The sequence below is a fragment of the Astatotilapia calliptera genome, chromosome 19 (assembly GCF_900246225.1).
Source record: "Astatotilapia calliptera chromosome 19, fAstCal1.2, whole genome shotgun sequence".
NCBI classification, from domain to species: domain Eukaryota; kingdom Metazoa; phylum Chordata; class Actinopteri; order Cichliformes; family Cichlidae; genus Astatotilapia; species Astatotilapia calliptera.
In genome coordinates this window covers 16738336-16762664 of record NC_039320.1, presented here as the reverse complement: position 1 = coordinate 16762664, position 24329 = coordinate 16738336, and the positions used below count along the sequence as shown (strand labels likewise).

The 24329-nt window shown below is 40.1% G+C and overlaps 1 protein-coding gene across 11 annotated transcripts in view; it reads left to right on the top strand.

The window, feature by feature from the left end:
- syne1b (spectrin repeat containing, nuclear envelope 1b) overlaps positions 1 to 24329 on the top strand; it is a 75263-nt gene that overhangs the window by 2642 nt on the left and 48292 nt on the right. For 4 of the 11 annotated variants that reach the window (XM_026152608.1, XM_026152606.1, XM_026152601.1 and 1 more), the window contains exons 1-34: positions 4380 to 4882; positions 5866 to 5927; positions 8386 to 8481; positions 10361 to 10444; positions 11347 to 11439; positions 11706 to 11884; positions 11987 to 12183; positions 12787 to 12896; positions 13279 to 13329; positions 13480 to 13512; positions 13783 to 13890; positions 13969 to 14106; positions 14556 to 14720; positions 14812 to 14924; positions 15025 to 15193; positions 15272 to 15368; positions 15483 to 15503; positions 15796 to 15998; positions 16153 to 16317; positions 16447 to 16599; positions 16683 to 16826; positions 17245 to 17412; positions 17534 to 17692; positions 17777 to 17941; positions 18102 to 18236; positions 18431 to 18589; positions 18775 to 18983; positions 19451 to 19559; positions 19729 to 19893; positions 20440 to 20607; positions 20723 to 20899; positions 22697 to 22837; positions 22985 to 23145; positions 23338 to 23488. In XM_026152608.1, coding sequence (XP_026008393.1) covers positions 4807 to 4882; positions 5866 to 5927; positions 8386 to 8481; positions 10361 to 10444; positions 11347 to 11439; positions 11706 to 11884; positions 11987 to 12183; positions 12787 to 12896; positions 13279 to 13329; positions 13480 to 13512; positions 13783 to 13890; positions 13969 to 14106; positions 14556 to 14720; positions 14812 to 14924; positions 15025 to 15193; positions 15272 to 15368; positions 15483 to 15503; positions 15796 to 15998; positions 16153 to 16317; positions 16447 to 16599; positions 16683 to 16826; positions 17245 to 17412; positions 17534 to 17692; positions 17777 to 17941; positions 18102 to 18236; positions 18431 to 18589; positions 18775 to 18983; positions 19451 to 19559; positions 19729 to 19893; positions 20440 to 20607; positions 20723 to 20899; positions 22697 to 22837; positions 22985 to 23145; positions 23338 to 23488 — 4524 coding nt within the window. In that variant the 5' untranslated portion in view covers positions 4380 to 4806. Of the gene's footprint in view, positions 1 to 4379; positions 4883 to 5865; positions 5928 to 8385; positions 8482 to 10360; positions 10445 to 11346; positions 11440 to 11705; positions 11885 to 11986; positions 12184 to 12786; positions 12897 to 13278; positions 13330 to 13479; positions 13513 to 13782; positions 13891 to 13968; positions 14107 to 14555; positions 14721 to 14811; positions 14925 to 15024; positions 15194 to 15271; positions 15369 to 15482; positions 15504 to 15795; positions 15999 to 16152; positions 16318 to 16446; positions 16600 to 16682; positions 16827 to 17244; positions 17413 to 17533; positions 17693 to 17776; positions 17942 to 18101; positions 18237 to 18430; positions 18590 to 18774; positions 18984 to 19450; positions 19560 to 19728; positions 19894 to 20439; positions 20608 to 20722; positions 20900 to 22696; positions 22838 to 22984; positions 23146 to 23337; positions 23489 to 24329 lie in introns of those variants that run through there. The other 7 variants (XM_026152610.1, XM_026152611.1, XM_026152602.1 and 4 more) reach the window with 6 other exon arrangements.

Here is a 24329-nt window from a genome sequence, read left to right as displayed (position 1 = left end):
TTTCCTGTGCATTGCACAGCTATTTCACTTTGCTTAATGGTAAAGTATGTTAACTAAAAGAAGGTTATAAATGTGTGACAAAGAACACTTTTGTGTGGCTGTTTTGATATCTTCATATTGGCTGAGCTGTACCCTGATCTCTTAGGTCTTACAAAGAAAATGATAAAAATCCTGTTAAAGTTCACATGATCAGTGCACAGATGGCACGATCTGCACTGCAAAGTGCCAGCCGCTGTTGTGTTTCATGCCAGGAAGTGTATATTAGTCACATCTGGAAGACATTAGCGAGCCGGTGATTTTAGATGGCAATCGGCAAGGTGCTCTTGGTTTTTCCACTGGAAATCATATGCAGCTTCCTGTCAATTAAAGTATCCTACAGAGACAATTATTGCACACTCACTTTGAATGGAGCAACAGATGCATTATTGACAGCAAAGCCATTATGTAAAAAGGTAGATTAAGAACGTGTTGCTTCTATCATGGTTTCCTGCTGTTTGTCGCTTTCATTCAAAATCTTTATGATGGTTCACCTTGCAACCTTAAATGCCCTCGGGGTATAATTGATGCCTGTTAGTTGCCAGGTGGAGCATTCGTGACAGGCGTGTTCCTTTCATAATACGCTCACTGACTTCTTGTGGGTTTCACTCTAGTTGAGACCGTGTGTCAAACAGGATATGCGGAAACACAGCTGGTAAATTGTGTGCAGTGAATTGCGTGCGTAGGTTTCGGCCTTTCTGTGTAGTTTGCATGTACTGTGGGATTTCACAGGGTATTCTAGCTTCATCACAGTCTGAAGACATGCAGAAGAAGATGAAAATGGGTGGATGGATAAATGATCATTTAAAAAATGAAGAGCAAACACCGTTCAATCATGTTGTGGATATTGATGTTGCAAAGTTTGTTTACCAAGGAGCATTTTGCAACTTGGCATACATGTGTTTGTTGGCAACACATGTATGCCACAAACACAAATATCAAGAGTGGAAACAAAAACTTGTAACAAGCACGATCTGCATCACCATAATTATGTTGGTCCAGTATCGTCTTTGCAACTGACCAATCATGTTGTCTCAGCATTCTGTTAGCATTAGCCAATACGTTAGCTAATACTATTAGAACTGTCGCCAGCAAACCAACATGAGTAACTAATTTTGACTAACAGTAACACTAACTTGATAACATATTTGTTACATTCCAATAATCAATAAACAACATACTTGAAATGCCTGTTATTTGTTCCAGAAGAGAGTTTTACATTTAAAAAAAAAAGGAAAATATTTCTTTTTTACTCCAAATTTCAAAGCTATGACATCACAACAGGGTGACTGGTCAGTTGCGATGTTGATCCTGGACCAACATTATGATGATTATGCAGGAACAACACCAACACATGTCTTCAAATTATTTTTCAGTCAGATCAGCAGCCCAAAATGTAGAGATATCCAGATTAAAAGATATAATTAGATATAAATGCTCACATGTAAAGGACTGCAACCAGTGAGTAACATTAGAGCAATAAATGTTTAGCGTGTGTCGCGTTCTTTGAGCTCTGAAAATCATACTTTTTGCTAAAACATATTCACAGCTTACATGTTGCCAGTGGTCACACTTTGATGTAAGAGTGCACCCGTTGTGTGCACCACAGTGGATTGTCGTTACATCATCAACAGAGTGACGGCAAGTAAATGAAAAAGAAAGAAAGAGAAGCATGCATGTCATCAGCCGTAAGAGATGCTTTTACTCTGCTGCGTCACTGACAGCTGGTGCAAACAGACAGCCATCAAACTCATTTTACCTCATGAACAAGGAGCCTAATTACTCTCCGCATCAGGCTGTTTTAGATTCCTAACATTGTAGAAGCTAGTTATTTCTCTGCAACAGCTTGTATTATGCTTATATGTCTTTGTTTTTGAAAATTAGATTACACCGTTGCCATATTACTATGAAGATAAGTAAGCCATTCTAAGTAACACATTCTCACTCATGCATTTCATATGGGGCTGGCTGGCTTGAGTCCAACTGCACATCATTTCTTGGCCTACTTGATTGTTGTTGGCCTGTTGGAGCTCAATTAGGGCTGCTGCCGACTAAATGGAACAAAAGTAAGCTTTTACAGTGCTCCCAGGTGACCACCGTTAGCCAGTGAAGCTGAGCACCGACTCTACAGTATTTCCAGTGGTATCATCTCTCCTAAGATCACCTTAAGTACCTCATTACTCACATGAATTGCAGGTGTTTTAGTGGTTTGATGTGTTGTGTGCTATTTCCAGTTGAGTGTATGCACTTTATTTGCCACTTATCTATTAGTATTATGTCATTGATGATTAAGTATGACACAAACATAACGACTCATGATTGCATGCTGTTTTAAATAGTCCTAGGCAGAGCTTTTAAATCCAGATAGTAAGGTGTGAGCTACCCGCTACCTGCATCTTTTTACAGGAAATGAGCCTTTTAAACAATTCAATTCAGTTCAATTCAATTTTATTTATATAGTGCCTAATCACAACAAAAATTGCCTCAAGGCGCTTCATAGGTACAGAGAAAAACCCAACAATCATATGACCCCCTATGAGCAAGCACTTTGGCGACAGTGGGAAGAAAAAACTCCCTTTTAACAGGAAGAAACCTCCGGCAGAACCAGGCTCAGGGAGGGGCGGCCATCTGCTGCGACCGGTTGGGGTGAGAGTTCAGGACTCTGGACAGCTCCTTAATACCATGCTGAGCATTGCACCGAACAGCTGGAACATCAGGAAAAGTTCAATAAGTCTTAAGTTTATTGTTTTGTTCATTTTGATGTTCTCATTGTTTTTTGGGGTGGGATATCGAACATCAGTACTTTTGTTTCCTTGCATAGAATAACAAGAACTTGCTACTGATTGCCAGATTTTTATTGTTTTAACTCACTGAAGATAATTTATCTGAATTTCTCCCAGGCTCCGCATCTGGTTATATGTTTTCGCAAACCTTCCTGCCCCACATGCCGGTTTGTTCACCTTCTCCGGTTGGTACTAGGGGTCTGCCCTTCCTGCGAGCTGCTGCCAGTCTCACTGATGCCTTTCCCAAACCCCAGTCTCAGGCCCAAGTCTTTTTCCACTCCATATGGCATTTTCTTTCCACAAATAATCATAATAATATTGGTCACACATGATTGGCTTCTTAACATGATACAGTTATTGTTTGACTCATACCTAAGCAGGAGTTTATCGAAAACAGTGCCTTTCATTTAAACAACACTTATAATTTGAGCGGCTTTAGACTGAAGAAAAAAGCAGAAAAAACATCTTTATATGTTAAGTTGTTCAACCACACCCATATTGGCACTAGTATCCAATATTTTTTTTACATGATTCCTGCCCTAGTTGCCTCTGATAGGAACAAAAACAGATCACTTCCTTTGCAGTTGAGATCTTTTCCTGGGTTGGACCTGTCTGATATGGAGAGTTTGGTATTTAGCTGAGCTGAGTAATAGTTTTAGTACCTCTAAAAGCTTATTGTTCTCAGTATGGGCAGCTTTACGCGTCATTTTAAGAGTACCGATAACCTTTTGATGTTTAGATAAAAAACAGAAAAACATTTTCACCCAAATAGCTTTTCTGGGCCAGTTTCACCAGCAGTCTATAGAGCGATAATAATAGAACGGCAACCTCAGGCCTATTTTTAACATATCAGAGAGGCTTTTAGCATGCTGGTGGTCTTGAAAGAATAAAGGGATTTTTCTGCAGGAGCTGAGAAGGTATCATGTGCCATACTTAGTAACTGTTGTATGTTATATACAGGAGAGTTGAGTGGTAGTCAGACTGGTCAGAGCTGAGGGGGTTCTTCGAGGTCTTAATAGAACAATACGGGCACGCTTGAGAGCTTTAACATGCTTCTTTTTGTACAAAGGGGATCCCGGCGTGGGTGTGTCTGCTTTGACGTCACAATAGCATTGACACTGAGAGAGCAGGTGGTAGACATCACTCACTAGACTGCATTAATTATTAAGATTAGTTGTAGCATAGAGAGCTTTGTGAAGAAGTCTAATTTTGCTCTTTAATAAATAAACCTAAATGTAATTTATTTATTTGTGCTGTGAAGAAAGTAACTTGTTGAAGTTTTAGTTTTAGTTTGTCTTGGCTTTTTAATGCTTTTAAATGTGTCAGTCTCATAGAGGATTAGGCAAATCTAAGAGGCAAATACAGCCAAACGCACACACACACACACACACACACACACACACACACACACACACACACACACACACACACACACACACACACACACACAAACCAAGCTTAAATCGGGATAATGCATCCAGGGCTGTGACATCACCGCCTCCCGCATGCTGATTGGTGGAGCCATGCTTCAAGCTGAGCTCCCTCCAGCCTCAGATGGTACGATGATACAGCGAGGCAGTAGAGCGGGGGCTGTGCACATCCACACAGGCATGGCTCCTCTGGATGGGAAAAACACAGGAAGAAGGAAGGATGGGATTGTAAATCACCCTTTCTGTTAGGGTTTTCTGCTTTGCCGTTTGTGTGCGCGTGTGTATGTGTGTGTGCTTGTGTGAGTGTGTGTGTGTGTCAGGTTGAGGGTGTCAGGGAGGAGGGGACGTATTCATCACAGCCTCCAGCAGCTCTTTTGCTTTCACTGGGAAACCAGACAGCCAGATCTGTTTTGCTTCCTGCTGGAAAAAGGGTGCAAGGACATCTGGGTGTTTTTGTGTCAGTTTTTCCACTCTGGATTTTATTTTCTCGCGCACACATATATGCACACTGGAACTCATGAAATGCACAGGGCGAGAGCCGGAGAGTGGGGTGTAGAATGGCTCACTATAAGGATGTATCTGTCAGGAAGACTTCTTTAAATCTGGTGACTGGATTTTTTCAGTATCTTCGTGGTAAGTAGGGCATCATCTCTTGTCTGTGTGGTCGTATGTGGCTAATATGGGGCATAATATATCCTAATGCTTTGTAGGTGAATCCCTGCTTTGAGAACTAGTTAGCCTGCTGCCCAAACACAGCTCAGTGTTGCATCCTTGCATGTTCACATCTGTATGTACTTGCTATGCTTCAGTGGGCATCCCTAGTGCATCAGTGATGAAGCATTTGCCTGTGGGTTAACTTGATATCTTTGCTCCCTCTATAGTGTTCGCAATGCCTCCTTAAACACGTGACCACTGTCTATATCTCCAAGGGTGGATATTTGAAAATGGCCACTCTGTGTGGCATGCAGCATTAGCCAACTGGTATGTTTGACAGAGTGTTAGAAATCACTTCTCACCGTGTCAACAGCCAAAGCAAAGAAATGTGTTGTTTTTATTACACATCCTGAATAATGCATGAGGGATTTGGAATGAATATATTAATAGGCCACAAGAGAGGCTGAGGGTGACCTAAACAATCACACATGTTAACGCTGGACATGCAGGGTTTGCGGGGTGAGAAACTGCCTCTCTACTCATCCTCTAATCTCCTGGTGTGACCTCCTTTGGAGCGCACTTCCCAGGAGGATCCTTTATACTAGACCTGGTAATCAACCGCACACATCTAAATAGTCCACAAATTATGCATGCGGACATACACGGTGCAGGAGTGCTCCAATGCTACCAGACATTATATAGTGTAAGTTATGACAAAATATTATTCTGACCGTGGAAGTCCAAAAATGGTTTCAAGTCACAAAAGTTTAAGCGAGATTATTATTTTATGTGTTTTATGATTTTTTTTTAGTAGTTTACTATGTGTGTTTGTTTCATCTGGTGGTTTGTTCACTATAAATATCACCAGTTCTTCTGGTGAGCCTAACGTTGGAGCATAATGTATCGGAGCATGCGATTTAGCGATCATGTGTTGACATGGACTATGTTCCTTTAATTTCCAGATGAGCAAGAGGCAGTGCAGAAGAGAACCTTCACAAAATGGATCAATTCTCATTTAGCCAAGGTAAGTGTGAGTTTCCATCCATGCAGTTCACTGCTTTCTTTACTTAACTAACCTAAATCACTTATAAACTATCGGAAATGTAATTTACAGGCTGATCAAACTCACTTAAAGCAACCTGTCAAACTTGTCATATTTATGTAGCTTCTATTTTCAAGCTGCTGACCTGTCAGATCTATAAAAGGAAATGATTTTTGCCACGTGACAACACCAGCCTTTATAACACTGCACAAGACAAATGAATTTATCCAGTTAGTTGTAAATAATGACATCGTTTACCAAGATGCTTAAGCACTCAAAACAAAATCCTGTTTAATGAGACTGGGCTGTTGTTTTACAATTGGTCTAATGAAGGGGAAGGGACAAACTCCACATACATACAAACCTGTGATTCTTCAGGTTAGATCAGACAAAGATCAGTTCAGTTTTAAAGAATCAAACTTGGAATATTTATAGTCAAAGTGAAATGGATTTAAGGATTAACTAAAAACTGGCGTTTGAGCTATGTGTTTGTAGTTTTTTTAGCATTTGTGTGTCTTCTGTTTAAGAGTGCGTAAGTATGTGTGTTGGTGTTCGGCTATTCATGTACTCTGTGTGTGCGTCGGCGTGTGTGTGTGTTTGCGGAGAGGATTGGCAGGGACAGTGATGCAGTGTGCAGATGGAGAGCAAGAGGGTGAGGACTGTTCCCTGCAGGCCGTCGTCTGCTTATAAGGTTCATGCATGTAAATTACAAGGGCCTAATGCACAACAATAACACATGCCCACATGCTGTATTGCATCACAGTGGGACTGGAATGCGTCAGGAGCTAAATTAGATTGCGTCCGTTGATGTACTGCATACCAGAAATTACTCAAAATATAAATAACTAGCTGGGAATCTTTATGTAACTGCAGATGACACAGCAAAATGTGTAGCATGGGGCAACGCTGCTTGTTTTCAGTCTGGGATCTGGCAAAGGATTTGGTTTAGAGGGGGCCTTTTGTTGAGCCTGATCTGCCCACGATAGTTCAAAGCTTGGCTTCTAAAACTTTAGAAGAATCTGAGTAATGTGGTGGGCCAGAGTTGGGATGCGCTGTTGGTCTATTCATCATTATTCATGCACTGCGCTCAAGCTCACACACTGCGCATACCAATAGGACTAATGTAGCATAAGCCACATCATGAAAGCCATTTCACACAGTCAGGTTTGCACTGCAAGCAGCTCCTGAGCAACCGCCTGATTTACCAGAAGAATTAACAGTGGCGACTTTTCTTCTCAATTTTTTTTTTGCTGTCATGAAAAAATTCTACATAAAGATTTGGTGCACTCGTGTATAAATATTTAAGAATCGCTTTGAATTAAATTAGCTTTTTATAGATGAGTGTTGAACAAAGTTTATCAAAGTTTGAACTTCCTCGAGTTGTCACACTTCCGTTCAGCCTTTGTGCCCATTTCCTCTGATATTGTGTTACTAAGCAACTTTCCAGTGATTCTCACTGTTTTTCCACTGCTAAGCGTTTGCTGATAGCGCAGTAATTTTTAAGTTTCCAGGGTACGTGCGATTTTCCAAACTACAAAGGCTGCTTTATGCTGAAGGGCTGCTTTTTCTTTTTATCTAACAGAAATAGAATAGATCACGACATATAGATAAAACTCTTTAAACTTACATTCCTAAAATTGGGTCTCATACTTCAATGTGGATATTAAGCTGCAGTGTTGAAGGAACAATGTGCATTTTAATTAGGTTGTATAAAGAGGTGAAAAATCACAGGAAAAACCCAAATGGTGATCCCACGCAGTGTTATACTGTCTGGGCATTTACTGAGATTTTTCATTTAGATCATACAGAGCTGAGCACAATAAGAGATTATCTAATGTTGTTTTGTGACAAAAAGACAAAACAGTACATGCAACCAGTAACAAGACAGTAGCTTGCTTCTTCATGCTGCTTTGCCCCAAATAGGCAGCCAACAGCATCCTGTCATGGAATATGTTGAGTTGTGAAATGGCCCGTATACAGTGCCAAATAAAGAATTCCCATGGTGAGCTTTGCTTTTAATTACAGCTTCACTGTGCTGAATAAATAAACATGTGTTCTGGTTATTTATTCTGTGCTGAACGTGTAAAACAGTACGTCATAACGCTGTCATTCATGTTGGAGAATCTGCAGTTCTGTAAAAGTGTGGATATGTTATCAGGAGACAGTAACCGGTTAGGGTTAAATGAGTACCATCGCCTCAGGACTGGGCACCAAGCCACTGCTGAGGAAAAGGCACCATCTTTTCAGCTGCAGGGAGGCTGTGTAGTTGTTGCTAACAAGCTTGTTTCTCACAAACAGCCTTTGGTTTCTCCTCTTTGCTGTAATGTGCTGGTATCCTTCGATATGCCAGACTTCATAGTGTAATGGTTTAGCTTCTAATTACTGCAGATTTTCATGACATTTTTGCTTCTGCACATTAAAACCGTCTTCTCTCCTCCAGCATAAACCACCACTGGAGGTAAATGACCTGTTTGAGGACATCAAAGATGGGGTGAAGCTCTTGGCACTGCTTGAGGTCCTGTCTGGCCAAAGACTTGTAAGTATTTATTTTTTTTCAGGATCTAGGCATAAATTATATGAATTTACATTCATGTGAAAAAGAAAGATTGCACAGGACTTTCAATTTACAGTCCTGTGAAAAACTAATTGCGCTCCATGATGCAGTGCCTTGTAACACCTTTAGCAGCGATAACTTTGATTGCTTTCTCTATGATTTTATCATCTCTCACTTTGTTGTGAGAACATTTTGGCCCATTCTTTTAATCCTGCTTCAGTTCAGTGAGGGTTGCAGACATTCTGTCTGAAGGTACCACCACAGCATTTTAGTCACCTTGAGGTCAGGACCAGTGCAACACCTTGATGCTTTTATTTTTAAGCCATTCAAGTTGTAGATTCGCAGATATGCTTGAGATCATTGTCCTATGATGGAACCCATTTTCGGTAAAGCTATAGCTGTTGGACAGATGGTTTCACATTTGACTCTAAAATACAGAGGAGTTCATGGCCACTGTACTTCAAAATTAAATACTGTGTTTGTTTTTATGTGATTGTGGGCAGAACTCTTCACTTTGGTCTCGTTTGTGTAAAGAACATTATTCTAAAAGTCTTTTAGGTTGTTCAGATCCAACTTTTCAAACCTAACCTGTGCTGCCATGTTCTCGTCTGACAACCATTCTGAACAAGCCTTATTTGTTTGGTCTTTCTTGAATTGGGCCTGTAGATTCTGAGTTGTAGCTCTTGGATGTTCTGGGATTTCTCCGAGGATTGCATGGTTTGACCTTGGGCTGAATTTGCAGGGAAGTCCACTTCTGGGAAGTTCTGCATGTTTTCCACTTGCAAAAAAACTTTCTCATTGTGTAATGATGGACTTCAAATTGCTTCAAAATAGCCTTATAACCCTTCTCAGACTAATGTTCAGCAACAATTGCTTCTCTTATGTAGTTATTAATGTTTTCCTCCTTGACATTGTATTAACACACATCTGAATGCTCCAGACCTGCAACCTGCCAAAATATGTGCTTTTACTGGGGTGGTCACACTTGCTGATAATCAGTTAATAAAGTGGATTTGATTAGCAGCAATTGACTGCTACTTACCTTGTAATTAATATGGAACCACTAAGCGTGTACTTAGGATTTTACAGGACCATACAGTATGTGGGGTTTTAATGTTAATGTTCTATTCTGTTAAATGAAGATGCTAGCAAAACCTACGTAATGATTTATTTTGTCCTGTGTTTAAAGCAACAAGCAAATCTAGTAGTATATACTATACTGTAAACTTAGACAACTAAGTTTCATTGAAAAGGTAAACATTTAGTCGTGGATTACTGTACAAGGACTTAATTTTGATCTCAGCCTCCCCGCTGTGAGGAGCTGTTAGTACTACAGTGCCGCTATTTCACTCTCTCCTGACACAGAAATACAGAAACACACACACACGCGCTGACCCAGATTCTGTTTTGCAAGTTCTGATTAGACCTGTCTTGATACAGACTTCCATGTCATCTGTAAAGCTGTTGGTTGGCAAATGAGTCATTCACTCTTTTCATGGTGAACAGTGTTTGAGGATTTCACTTACCGCTTTGGTCGTATTAGATCAGCCAAGATTTTAATATAGACAGATATGATTGGTTCTAACTCATGCTTTAAAGCTTGGGATTGTACTTTTTTTTCTCAAAGCAACTTTGGCACTCTGCTGTTAATTTATATACGAAAAGTCCTGCTAATTCTCACAGACCACTCCCTGTGTGTTACAGTGAGTCAAGGGTAGCTGCAAACAAACACAGCTTTTGTGGGATTAATAAAGTTATCTGAATCTGAATTTTACAAATTAGATGGCAGATGGTTGGATGAAGATATCCTTAACTTTAATGAGCTAGCTAAATTTTGACTTTCTGTCCTTTCTGTCTTAAGCCTCGTGAGCAAGGCCGCCAGCTGAAGAGGATCCACTGGGTTTCCAACATCGGCACTGCACTCAAATTCCTCGAAGGCAGGAAGGTAAGCATGCAGTCATAATGACAATTTGACCTTTCACAGTAAATTTTGTCAAGTATTTTTCTTCCACAACTGAATATAATACTTGAAATATGTGACATGTCTTCAAGAAGTCAAGGTATGGCTAATAACCCCCGAGAAAAAGCTTTTGATTGGCTATTTGGTTAGTATGCATGAGGTAGCTGTCGGTAGAAAATGCACTACGTTTAGAGAAGCAGGAAACGGGACTTCTTGATTACATAAGCCATCTCTAAATCTCTTGGCTCTGTTGAAGCCTGTGTCCCACTTTCATTGGAGTTCCCTCAGGACTGAGACTTCTATTGTTGTGATCTCTCTCCCATCACGTGTGGCTTCAGTCTGTGTATCGAGGATCACCGGTCAGTCGCCAGTAAACGCCCTGTGTGATCATATGCTGTATGCATCCTTTTCTTTTGATGCACGATGTAGACTATGCAATGCTTGGATACAATCATTTGTTTTCTATAAATGTAGCCATTAAGCTTTTCTACTGATGTGTGTTTAAAGCATTTTGACTACACCACTGATTACTGGTATGTTTGGCTCCCTAAATTCCAAAAGCAGAGATGCGAACATGACAAATTGTAGCAGTTCTTCAATGCAGGGTTTGAAACGCTGTGTTGCATCTGCTTTCGCTTTAACCTTTAGTTGAATACTTTTCTTTTGTTCATCTGGTTGACTCTTCATTGTGGCTGTTTGTGCCTTCTGCCAGTGACAATACTTAACTGCATCAAAGACGTGGCTTTGATGACTTTGAACAAAAAAAGCTTGCAGATTTCTTTGGACTGTGTAACTGAAAGGGTTCCTTTGGGTTGAACGTCTCACTTCTAGACTGCCTGAATATGACTTAACTCTCATAATAACCTTTCGCTTGGCTTTTGTTTCAGATCAAACTTGTTAACATTCATGCAACTGACATCGCAGATGGCCGACCATCAATTGTCCTTGGGTTGATATGGACTATTATCCTCTACTTCCAGGTAATACTTCATCTCTCTTTAAATCCCAAAAGTTTTATTACATTGTCTCTCTCCAAGGTGAGTTGCTCTCCTGCAAGTAACACCCTCTGATCATTTTTTATGGTCAACATTTAATGTATTGCTAATCTTTATGCTGTCTAACCTTTACAAAGAACAAAGTATGTAAGTCAAGCAGCTTAAAGGTGATGTTAAAAATTACAGATGCAGGGAAATCTCAAGACATGCTGCCATGTTCTCCTTGTTTTCTCTTCTTTTCTCTCAACTAGATTGAAGAGCTAACCAGTAACCTGCCAGCCCTTCAGGCTCTATCCAACAGCAACTCTTCTGTGGAGAGTATTACCAGCTCTGGAACAGGAAGCCCTCCAATGAAGAGAAAGGTGGTCAACAAATTTAAGGGCAATGCCAAGAAGGCACTGCTCCAATGGGTGCAGTGTACAGCAGCCAAGTATGTCACTTTAAAAATCATCATCATGATATATATCATATCGGAAAGGTTCGTGTATGCAAAGTCTGCAAAATGAACATTTTCACATTTTTCTTTTTTAAGGAATTTTGGAATTGAGGTGAAGGACTTTGGTCCCAGTTGGCGTGATGGCGTTGCATTCCAGTCAGTGGTGCACGCCATCAGACCTGACCTGGTGGACATGGAGGTGGTACGGCGAAGAAGCAACAGGGAGAATTTGGAGGAGGCCTTTTCACTCGCAGAAAACGAGTTGGGCATTCCCCGTCTGCTGGATCCAGAAGGTGTCCTTGACCTTTTCAACAGCTCGCATTAATTATTCCAGAGTTGCAGGCTATTCTTGCAAAGTGGTATTGAGCATGCATGCTTAACTGTTGAGTGTATGTTTGCTAGTGTTTTAGCACAGGAAATTGTGCTGCTAAGTTGTGTGGTGGAAAATACCACCTTACAGAGGATTAATATTCTGTGCTATCTGTAGCTCTGAGTTTCAGTCTGTGTAGAAGCAGTCTGCAGCAGCTCTGCAGTCCTGTCTTCTGTAGCAGAGTCGTGATGCTTTATTGCAGCTACACATTGAAATGCCTTTGCTTTTACAGGAGCTTGACCCCGTTTTCTAGAAACATCAGGTCAAGGATGGAAATGAAAAAGACATGTATAATTAGCCGGCAGGCCTTGGGAGAGTTATCCTAAGGACACAAAGTATTTATGTGCCATACTGACTTAATACCAAAAGTAATGACTATGTCAGATATCCTCCTCATCAGAGCACATTTTACCTTTAATACTGACAGGATTATTAAACGTCTCAATATATTTGCATCCATTTTTAATATGATTCTTTTTGTATTCTTTCAACAAGTGCAGTGGACAATGTTTATGTTAATCTGCAGATGTGGACGTAGACAAGCCAGACGAGAAATCCATCATGACATACGTGGCGCAGTTTCTGAAGCACTATCCGAACCCCCATCATTCTGAGACTGACGGTCAGCAAGATGAGGTAGCTAACCCTAAATTTATCATTTATTTTTCAAGTGTATGTAGGCAGTGATAGTTTGGGGTAAAATGGGGATTAGAATGAATGTGTAACTACATACGTTACTACATTTAAATTTGTACTTAGTGCCTACAGTTTTTCCAAAAACTGCCGACATACAGAGAACAGTCCATACTTAATGAAAGTTGCTTCATCTGCTGCTGAGCAAAAGTTTTGAATAGCTGTGTCTGCTTATATGTGATTCTTGTCATTTTATCACATAAAGCTTAAGTGAGATAAAGCAATCATTGCATGATCACAGCATAAATATAATCATCAATATAGTTTTCCATCAACATGGGCTCATTTAATTTCGTTCTTTAATTTATTTTTTGTGCACATTAAGCTGCTTCTTGGCTCAATTCCAACTTTTGCACTGTCAGTGCCAGTGCTCCAGGTGAGCGTTCAGGTCACGGCGCTGCATGCTTCCTGTTTGGAGTGAATGTCCACCTCGATCTTGTTCCATTTTCTATCCACTTTATTTCTTTTTCCCTTGCTGTTCTAATGCTTTTATCACATATTTGCATCTCTCCGCTTTCCTGGATAGTTTGGTCCCCAAGATATAGAGCAAATGCTTGAGGTATGTTCAACTTAAAAGACTAAATCAGAGTTTCTAACAAGATACTGTCTGTACACCCTTTTCTTCTACCTTAACTTTTAAAACTATTTAGTCCTTAAATTTAGAGGTTGTGTTTGCGTGTGGGTCTCTTTGCAAGTTGAGTCTTGAGTCTAATCTTTAACTGTGTGTGTTCGGCATGTCATTTTTACTTGAGATTCCCATTGGCCTGCTTATAATGAAAGAGATTAGGTCTGTTCCCAATCTAAGCTGTATGTGTGCTGATTGTGACAGAGAGAGGAGCGGAAGATGCTGAGAGAACTAAAGGTGTTTTTAGATCAGCTGGAGAGAGATGTGCTCCGGGCCCAAGGAACAGAGGGAAGCCTTGCTGACAAGTACCAGGTTAGTGAGGTGTGGCAAATGGACTGTAGCATTCTTCTTTGGAAAACTCATTTAGCAATGTGTGTCTCCTTTTTTTAGGCATTTAAGAACTTCCGTGTCCAGTATGAAATGAAGAAAAAGCAGACAGATCCACTCTTACAGCCAGTCCAAAAGGATGGCAAGCTCTCTGTGGATCAAGCTCTGGTCAAGCAGGCCTGGGACCGTGTGTCTACCAGGGTAATTGTACTGCATGAATAATTCATTATGGGCCACATAGACAGCAGGAAAATTTGTGATAATTAACCACACATGAATTAAATAAAACCTGATGATTAGCAATAATCATTCTTTTTTAGTTGTTGTCCTTTTCTTGGCTAAAAAGATTGGATTGATGCACTGGAGGCTCTGAGAAACACCAGTCAGGGTTCATCTATTTACTCGTTGCCAATGAAAGTTCAGTGGGGTGCAAGCGGTTTGTTCAGAGGGGGAGGAGATGGGAACAGAGGCGATTTTGTTCACGGGGTGGTCTACTCCTCGAGACCTCCACAGCTTGTCTAGACTTGCATAACACTCTTTTGTGGCCTGATTGCTTGTGACCATGTGGAAATGTTATGCCCAGCATAGCCTCCTGTACGGTGGGATTTTGCTTTGGTAGAGTGGTTTTGTTTAATGAGTGTCAATTGCAGCTGCTCGACTGGCACATCCATCTGGACAAGTCCCTGCCTGGGCCTCTGGGAGTGATTGGCGCCTGGCTGCACAGAGCCGAGATGGCTCTGAGAGAGGACATTCCCATCCAACATGCTCATGAGGAGACAGCCAATGTTCTTCACAGAAAACTAGAGCAGCATAAGGTAGCATAGCTTACCTTTTAGCCTTTACGTGTTGTGGGGTTAACTTTGTTTTGGACGGTATGAAGAAACAGGCGCTTGTTTAATTTTGCAGGAGGTATTGAAAAGCTTGGAGTCCCACAGGCAAACCTTTCAGCAGATCCACAGGGACAGATCGGTGAATGGGGTACCTGTCCCACCTGAGCAGCTCCAGGATATGGCAGAACGGTAAGATCTTTGTCAGGATAAGTGCATTTTTCTTTACCGTTTCATGATTTCTTTTTTTGCACTTTTCAAAATAATAACAGACCATTTGTTTAATTTGCAGGTTCAACTTTGTGTCTACATCATCACACGCTCACTTGATTAAGCTGGAATTCTGGGAAATGAAGTATCGACTGATGGCATTTCTTATGTTGGCTGAATCAAAACTCAAGTCGTGGATCATTAAATACGGCCGACGGGATTCAGTTGAACTCCTCTTGCAAAGCTACCTTGTAAGTTGAAATCATAGGAATTGTAGTCTGGGTTTTTAAAAGACATCAAACCAACGAGCGTTTCTCTTTCTGTTTCAGACATTCGTTGAAGGCCACAGATTTTTTGAGCAGTATGAGACAATCTTCACAGGTCTCAAGCAAGCTGCAGAGGTTTATGTTAAATCTGACAGTTCAAGTAAGTCTCTTTGCATTTTTATTTCTAAGCTGCTTTTTTATTTGTGCATACTATATGCAAGTGTTTTAATTTGGGCTTCTAGTAAACAGACTTACTGTTGATTTCACGTTACAGGGTCTAAGACCTGTAACAGAGGTAAGTCCAAAAACAGTCCAAACTTTGCCTGATCCTGAGCCATTTCTGTCTGCAAATAGGGGGCTGCACTTCTCGTTTCTCTCTCTTTAAAATCCCCAAACTATGAAATCATGCATAATGCATGCAGTAACAATAATTTGAATGCTTTTTTAGCATGATTTTTCTGACCTAACACACCAGCATCAACCATGAGGCCAAATCATCAGCGGACATAATCAAATGCTTTGTATACAGGTGGCAACCATGTAGATTTTGGTTTAACTGAACTACTGTTTCTATTCTCTGTTTTAAGTTGATGAAGCAGAGGGGGTGAGTAAATTCCTCAGTGATACCACAGCTCAGTGGAAGAACCTGGCTTTGGAGGTGCGCAGTGTACGGAGCATGCTGGAGGAGGTGATCGCTAACTGGGAGAAGTACAGCAGCACAGTGGCAGCTCTGCAGGCTTGGCTAGAGGATGCAGAGCAGATGCTCAGCCAGTCAGAGAATGCCAAACGTGTAAGTGCATTCAGATAATAGAAAAAACAATATTTTCTGTACAATTTATGTTGATTTTTTAAAAACATGAATAGAAAGAAAAGCATATTTTTCTCTTTGGCCAAGGAGTGTACAGTTAAAGTTGTGTTGCCTTTTGTATTTTTCTTTGTTACAGGACTTTTTCAGAAACTTCTCCCACTGGATCCAGCAGCACATGGACATGAACGATGCCGGGAACTTTCTCATTGAGACGTGTGACGATACGGTCTCACGGGATCTAAAGCAGCAACTTCTGCTGCTGAACGGGAGATGGAGGGAACTGTTTGTTAAAGTCAAACATGTAAATGCAACACACTTTGGAACAACACATTCACCACCAAAAAATATCGAATTGTACTTATTATCCAAACAGCTGCAAGTTTTAACGATTTGGACAAAAATATTGTGGTATCTTTTATTTCACTTGCAGTATGCAAGAGCGGATGAGGTGGATAAATTGAGGCAAGACTACCAAGACGGGATTAATACACTGAAGATGTTCATGGATGCAACCAATGAGAAGATGACAGCTCCTATCCAAGTATCTTTTCTAAATTGCAGAGCCTTTGTCCAAGATGTTGAGGTAAATCTGCTTTCTCAACTTAGATAAATCCTTATGTATTCTCTATTATATGATATATCATAATTTTTTTCAACTTCCTCTAGGAAATTAAGCACAAATTGCCAGCTATGGAAGCAGCTTGTAAGGCAGCAAGCCGCACAGCTCAGCTGTTAACCAAAGACACTCCACAAGAGGAAGTTTCACAGATGATGACTGTGATGGCTTCAATCAAAGAGCAGCTGAGTAACGTGTGTACAAGTCTATATAGATTACATGGCCTTACTTTAATGTGTGATTAAAATAGAAATCCTGCTGCTTAACACCACTGCATCTTACTTACTTTATTAGCTTTTTTGCACTACTTTGTATTCCTGAGCAAAGGAGGTCTTTAAATGAAATCCAAGCTGTGAGATTTAACCTCTTAGATTTTCTAGCCCATGGTTTATTAAAATTAAATCAAGAACTGCCACTTCCTACAACATCAAATGTACCATTTTTATTAAGAAAATAAAAGCTAAACTGCTTTTTTACTCTAATAGAACATTTTGTTTTTACATACTGACATTTTTTTTAAAAAATCATAATGGATGGATAACCTGTATTGAACTTAAGGATAATGAAGTTTCTTATGATGAAATATTATTACCATTTCTCTCCTCCAATCAGATACGGGAGAGATGTTTGCCTCTGCTTCGGGAGTCTCAATCGCTTTTACCTCCACTGGAGGAAATGGAGAAGAATATCACAGGCTTCTACCAAGCTCTGGAGAAGGCTAGTCATATCACCAGCACCACCGACTCGGAGGGACCAGTAGACTTTAAACAGAAATGCCAGGTGAGTAACTGTGAAATACACTGAGGCATTTTAGTAGTTCGGATTTCGAGCAGATTTATGTATGTTTTAGCCTAAACTAACTAACCTAAGCTAACACCCTACCTGTCATTTAATTCTACAGGAACTGGCAACCTTCACACATAGCTGTAAGAAGTGTCTGACAGTAATAGAGAAAGACCACCAGACCATCCAGAAAATAATGAACAGTAGTAAAACCCTCGAGCATATGGATATGGGTCTACTGCAGAAACGGGTAGCAGACCTGCAGACCTCATCACAGGTAAACATCAAGACCTGCTGTCTTCTCCACCGTAATCAGTGACTGAATTATTTTAGCACTAAAAATGATTTGTTTTGTGCCTAGAACTTGATTAAAGAGTCCACAGAGTGGAGAAAACATGTGGAGGCCAACAGCAGTCTAATGAAGAGATTTGATGAGTCACGGATAGAGCTGGAGAAGGTTCTTAAAATGGCACAGAACTTTCTGACAGAAAGAGGCAACCCAGAAGAGCTGCTGAAGAAACACACTGTGAGTGTACTTTGCCAGATTCAGATGTTTTAGATCGTTCATATCAGTTTATGACAGTATACATGGTATTGAATCCCAGTGCAGTAACATGTACAACAATGAAACAAAGTATAGTCTGTGCAAAGTGTTAAACATGATGAGCAGTTATGGGTTTTTTCAGGAGTTCTTTGGACAGCTCGACCAGCGGGTCTTGAACACTTTCCTGAAAGCTTGTGATGAGCTGACAGACATTTTGCCGGAGCAGGAGCAGCAGTCACTGCAGGAAACAGTTAGAAAGCTGCATAAACACTGGAAGGTTGGTGTCAAGGATGTTTAATCCATTAATTTGAAATGTTTTCAATCTCAATATGACTTTTATAAGATAGTAGGAAATTCTTAAAATGTACTGGAATGACTGAAACTCTCTCTGCAGCTTTTCAAAAAGTTGGTGCAAACAAACTGTGCTGCTCAGAGTCTGACAGCTTTGCTGTTGTCTTTCTCCTTTTTCAGGATATACAGACAGATGCTCCCTTTCATCTCCTGCATCTGAAGGTGGAGGTGGAAAGAAGCAAGCTGATGTTGTCACTGCAAGAGTGCCAGGCAGAGCTGACCAGGGAAAACCGCCACCTGGCTAGCATGGGGAGCGAAAGGCTCATTAAGGAGCACAGGGTAAGCACAGTGTAGATGGCTGGCTGGCCTGGTTACATGTATTGATTAACTCAGTGTGAATCAATTCACTGCCTCGCACAGTAAGTGTGTCAAGAGCTGAAGCTCTTTCCTGTCACCCAGCTTAGCAGCATTTTGTTTTGCCTTGGATTTACATGCATTTTCTGCTTTATATAAATGGCCTTCAGGCCTTCTTTAGGGAAAAGGGTCCACAGTCTATATGTGAGAAAAGGCTGCAGCTGATGGAGGAACTTTGTCAAAAACTCCCCGAGGGTGACCTGGCTCACCAGACCTTGGAGACGGCAAGAAAGGACTTTGCTGAGGTCCGGGAGGAGATTGAGAACACTCACCAGAAGCTAATGCAGCACCAAGATAAATGGAAGGAGTACAACAAAAGGTGCAATAATGTTATAAAATTAGTCATTATGATTCATTTCTTTCAGTGTAAACACTTTCTGTAAATGTCACATACGCACATACTTTAGAATTTAACCTCGTGTTTTGTGGCGCTGCAGCAATAAAACTGTGTGTTTGTCATTGCCGTGCAGTGCCACACATTCCTGGCATACCCGATGTAATCATGTTAACATTTTTTCATTCACTTGAGAAAAAGAACAGTAGTTGTAGCAGTTACGAGTGTATTCAGTTTTTGGTGCAAAGATCACAGATTCCAAATTATGTCCATCCATCCATTCTCCTCCACTTATCTTTATCAGGGTCACGGGGGGCTGGAGTCTATCCCAGCTTCCATAGTGCATCTGATATTTAATTATATATATATATTTTTAGAGAAGTACTCATTTTCTGTATGAATTTAAAGTGCTGTTCAAGGTTTTCATGAGATTTGTTTTTGGTGTCAAACAGATACGCTGAACTTTCCTGTTGGCTTATATCTAAAGAAAGCCAACTAAGGATGCTGAGAAATCGAGCTAATGACCCCAATAAATATGGCACGGTGAAGGCTACCATAACGGTGAGTTAGTCCTCTTCCTAAAGTCCAAACTGTTTACTTCCTTTCCCACTTTCTTCTGTGGTGTGTCACATCTTCTCAGTGTCGTGTCTGAAGCTGTTACTGTATAAACACTCCGGGTCAGGTGACTCTTGTCCACACGGGTCGTATCACACTCTGTTGTTGTGTGCAGGAGCTGAGGAATGATGCAGAGCTACAGGAGGGGAATCTTGGCTGGCTGAAAAGCCGTATGGCTGTACTGATTGAAATCTGTGCTGACAGCGATGCCCAGAGGCAAGGAAGTGCACTGAGCAAGCTCTCCACTGATTTTAAGGGTCTTCTCGCTTCTCTGTTAGAGGTAAGTGATGTTCTCACATGTTTTTATCTTAAGGTGCCAAAAACAATTAAAATACCATACAGTAAAAATAAACTGTGAATACAGATATAGTATGAAGAGTGTGAAACTCATTTTAGTTAACTTGCCACATGCAACCCAGTTTGAGTTGGACCTACTAGTCTTTAACAAACCAGTAATTTATTCAAAAATTAGGCACAAATACTTCGTATGTAGATCTAAATCACAGTCATATTTTACTTTTTAACAGAAAAACAGTTAAAATTGGGATTATAAATGATTTCCCTCCAATTTTAAGATATAAATTTTCATGCTGTGCAGTCATCCTCTTGACAGGATGGCTCTGGCCTATGGACCATATAAGTGAGACCACTGAATTTTATCAAAATATCTCTCATCAGCTACAGTCTAAGATATGAGTTATTAAATATTGTTACAGTTGACATCATGAAACTGACATTTTCCAGCCAACAGAAGCAGACAATAGCAATATCCAAGCGTAAGTATTGTTTGTGACAGCGTTGCGTTTTCTCTGATGTCTTTAATCAGGCTGAGAAGATGGTGCTGGCTGTTGGGGATTGTGTACAATTCAGAGAAGAGGTACAAACTACACTGGAAGACCTGCTTCAGGGGCAGAAAGAGGCTCAGGCTGAGGTTACTAAAATACTGGACTGCTCAACTGCTAGAGAAGCCCAACAGATGCTGCTTGTTCATCAGGTATCCTTAGACCAAACAAATAATTCCACATTACCGTGCTTTGGATTTTGTTTTTGCTTGATTTTCTTATTGAATTTGACTCTGATAACCAAACAATTTTAATGTTTCCCAATAGCAACTATTAAAACGCCTGAAACTAAAGAGGAAGGATGTTCAGCACCTTTTCACCAGAGGCCAGCAACTCCAGGCTGAGGAAGGATTGGGGGAGACTCTGCAGCAGGACCTGCAGAGTTTAGAGAACACACTTAGCAAAATGGAACAGAATATGGATTCACAGGAGCAAAGCCTTGAGGTGAGCAGTGTTTAAGACTGATCTGAAAGCAACGAAAGCTATTGATACACTGATACACTGGCTAAAGTGATGAAACAGTGTTTTTGATGCATGCTTCTTCACCCACTAAAGTCATAAAGTTCTTTTTGTGACACTGTGCTCTGAATAATTCTGGTGAAATGAGCATATGGTGTGAAAAGTTATTCCCAGGATCTGAGCTTAATCCTGGTGTAGTGATCAATTTAGCAATTGTATTATTCAATTCAATTTAATTCAATTTAATTCGATTCAATTTGTATAACCTAGTATAAGTATAAGTAAGGGTTTTACGCCCATAAAACCATATTAAGAAATATTTGGGGGAGGAGAAGGAGGAAGTAAAAAAATGGATTTTATATGCAAGTAAGAGTATTTTAAAATTAACTCTGTAAGAAACTGGAAGCCAATGTAGCCCTGCTAAAACTGGAATGATTTGTTTTTGTTCATTACCTTCATATTTCATATAGTTCTAGATAAGTTGCAGTCTACTGAGAAGGTGTTTTTCAGAGTCATGGCAGGAAACTTCGTACTTTGGCGATAATCCTAAGATGGAAGAATGGTGGAACCAATAATGGTTCAAACCAGAATCTAAAATAAAGCCCAAGACTTTTAATTTGTGGCTGTACTACGTCAGGTGATGTCCCCAACTCATGAAAAGGCAGATCATGTTTGGTTTTAGGGCCAATTTAAAAAAGAAAATTCCAGTTTGTTTCTATTAAGTTTTAAGGCGTTTATAGTCATCAATTTGTTAATGTCAAGTGCTAATGAGATGAGTAGATCAAACATATATCTGTGTATCATCTGCGTAACTACGGTAATGAATGTTATCATATCACGTAAGGTTGCCAAGTGGAAGCACGCATTATCGCTCCACTGCTTTGCTCTCATATTATTTTGTTAAAGTGTGAGTCAAAGTCAAAGTAAACTTTATTGCGTAAGAAGTTTTTTCTGATGATAGTCAAATTGTTCATTTTCTCTCTGCTCTAACTGACTCTCTACTCTTGCGTAGTCCTCAGTATTGCTCAGTTCAGCATCTGTTGTTGTGAAGTTTGAGGCCTTTTTTATTTCTAAGCTTACTTTTATTCACAGTGCTTCCCCTTTATGTGTTTTTATATTGTTTTGCATGTTTACTCTCTCCAGGACTCTGACACAGTTACATTATACTATATATTATATAAGCTAATGTGTGTTGCTGCGTATAAATAAATGAATGAAGTAAGTAAAGGAAAATGTTATGTATAGAGGATTGAAAGGTCTGACTGATATTTTCTAATGGAGTACTGTTCTTTGAGAAGCATTACAGCTCTAAGGATGCCTCGCTGCAGTGAGTCAGATATGTTATTCTTAATGGTGCTGCTATTTGTGAGATGAGGGGTTAGTGTTGAAATGGAAATTTAAGTTCAGCCTTTTTTATGCTAGCGGTTATACTGATAATCAGTAATGTAAACACTGATGAATTTAATGTTTGTGCAGTTGCTGCCTTGTATGGTGTGGTTTTTGTCAAGTGTTAACAGTGCTGACTCATCACCCCTGCTAATAGGTGCAGACGCTATGGTGTCATTTGCATACATAATAGTCATACCGAGCAGGTTTGGTATAGTGCCGTGTCATTGTGTTCTGTTAGTGTGATCTTTACGTGTTTTTTCTGCCACTGGGGGATGATTATTATCTTGCAACAACATTTAAATATGAAGGTTTGATAACAGCACTAAACACAATGAATGGATCTAAAAATAATGCTGATCTGACCTTAATGAGTTTGACGATTGTCATTCCCAGGTCACACTGGCAGCCTGGCAGGAGTTTGACAGCCAACAGGAAGCAGTTCATGAGTTTGTTAACAAAGCACGCTCAACAATGGAGAGAGACCTGAACTTCAGCAGTCCAGAAAGTCTGGCAGTTGAACTTGATCAGGCCAGAGTAAGTCTTCTTTTTTAAGTTAAAAAACCAAACAAATAAACAAAACCAAAAAATATCTTTTGGTTGACTCTTAACATTTAAACTGAAAGGTATGGGTTAGATAAATACTGTAGAAAACTATACTAAATGTTGCCATTTTGTGAGCAGGTGCTGCTGAAGCAATGTGAAGCAAAGGCCTTACATATGAACACATTGCTGAAGAGATCAGCAGAAATCCAGCTGGGCCCCAAAAACAAGACTCTGCTTTTACAGCAAGCCCGCTCTCTCAGCGAACAAGTGGATAAAGTAGAGTCTGGGCTGAAAAAAGAGTAAGAAAATAGATTCATTGATTAAAGCTTTTATTTTGTTCGGAAACACACATACGCATACACACATTGGTGCATTTGAGAATGTGCTGACTGACATGTGCAGTAGTAAATTTAGCTGTCTTACACCTAACATGAATATCAGGCATTGCTTGCAGCTAAAAGTTATATAATTTATCATTTTTACTCCCCCAGTGTCAAAAATCTGGAAGAAATGAAAGACCAGTGGGATCAGTTTGGAGCTGGATTTGAAGCCTTTTCCTTATGGATATCTGAAAAGGAAAAACAGCTGGATGCAATGAAGTCTTCTACTTTGCCTCTGGAGGAACAGATCGACACAGTCAAGGTACAGTAGTGTGTATTATAACGCTCCAACCCATTAAAACCATAAAACCAAGTAATATTAGCCAGCAAACAACAACCACAAAGCCAAGACATTAAAGTTAAAATCGATAAGGTGTCTGAAGAGGCCATTGGAAGCAACAGTGCAATATTGCTTTGCCCATCGAGACTGTCTCTCTCGTTGACACCCACAGCAACCCCCTGTCTTTAATAAGATGAGAAAAAGAGCTACTCATGAAGTCTGTGGTTTGTATCTGACTTCCTCAAGCTGTCACAGTTTTGACAAATTTGCCTTGAGGGTGAAACTTATATTTCCTGAAAAACTGGAAGATGGCATTTAAGGCACAAAACCCCAGAGAAAATATTGGCCGTTAGGATATATTGGGCAACACTTGAACAGTTTAGTAATGGCAGAGGTTAAGTATCCTAACAACTTTAACAAGGGGCCAAATTGTGATGGCAAGATGGTGTCAGAAATCTTTATAAACTGTATGCTGGCTATCATATATGTGCATCAAATACACATTAGATAGAAGATTACTACATTTGAGGATACACACATCAGATCTGAATGATGAGACAATAGAAATAGATTGTGATCTGATGACTCACATTCGAGCATGTATCGCCATTAATTAGTCACTTATTACTTTTAATAAAAGGCACACATCGTCTATTTATTATTAATTTGGGATTATAAAAATGAATGCCTTATTCTGTCTGACTATGTTTAACAGCTACTAGCCCAACAAAGAGCTTCCTTGCTAATTAGTCCTTACTGAAAAAAAACAGTAACTGCTGGTGATTTAATTGTGGGCAGGACCTCTTTTTAGATGGAGGAACAC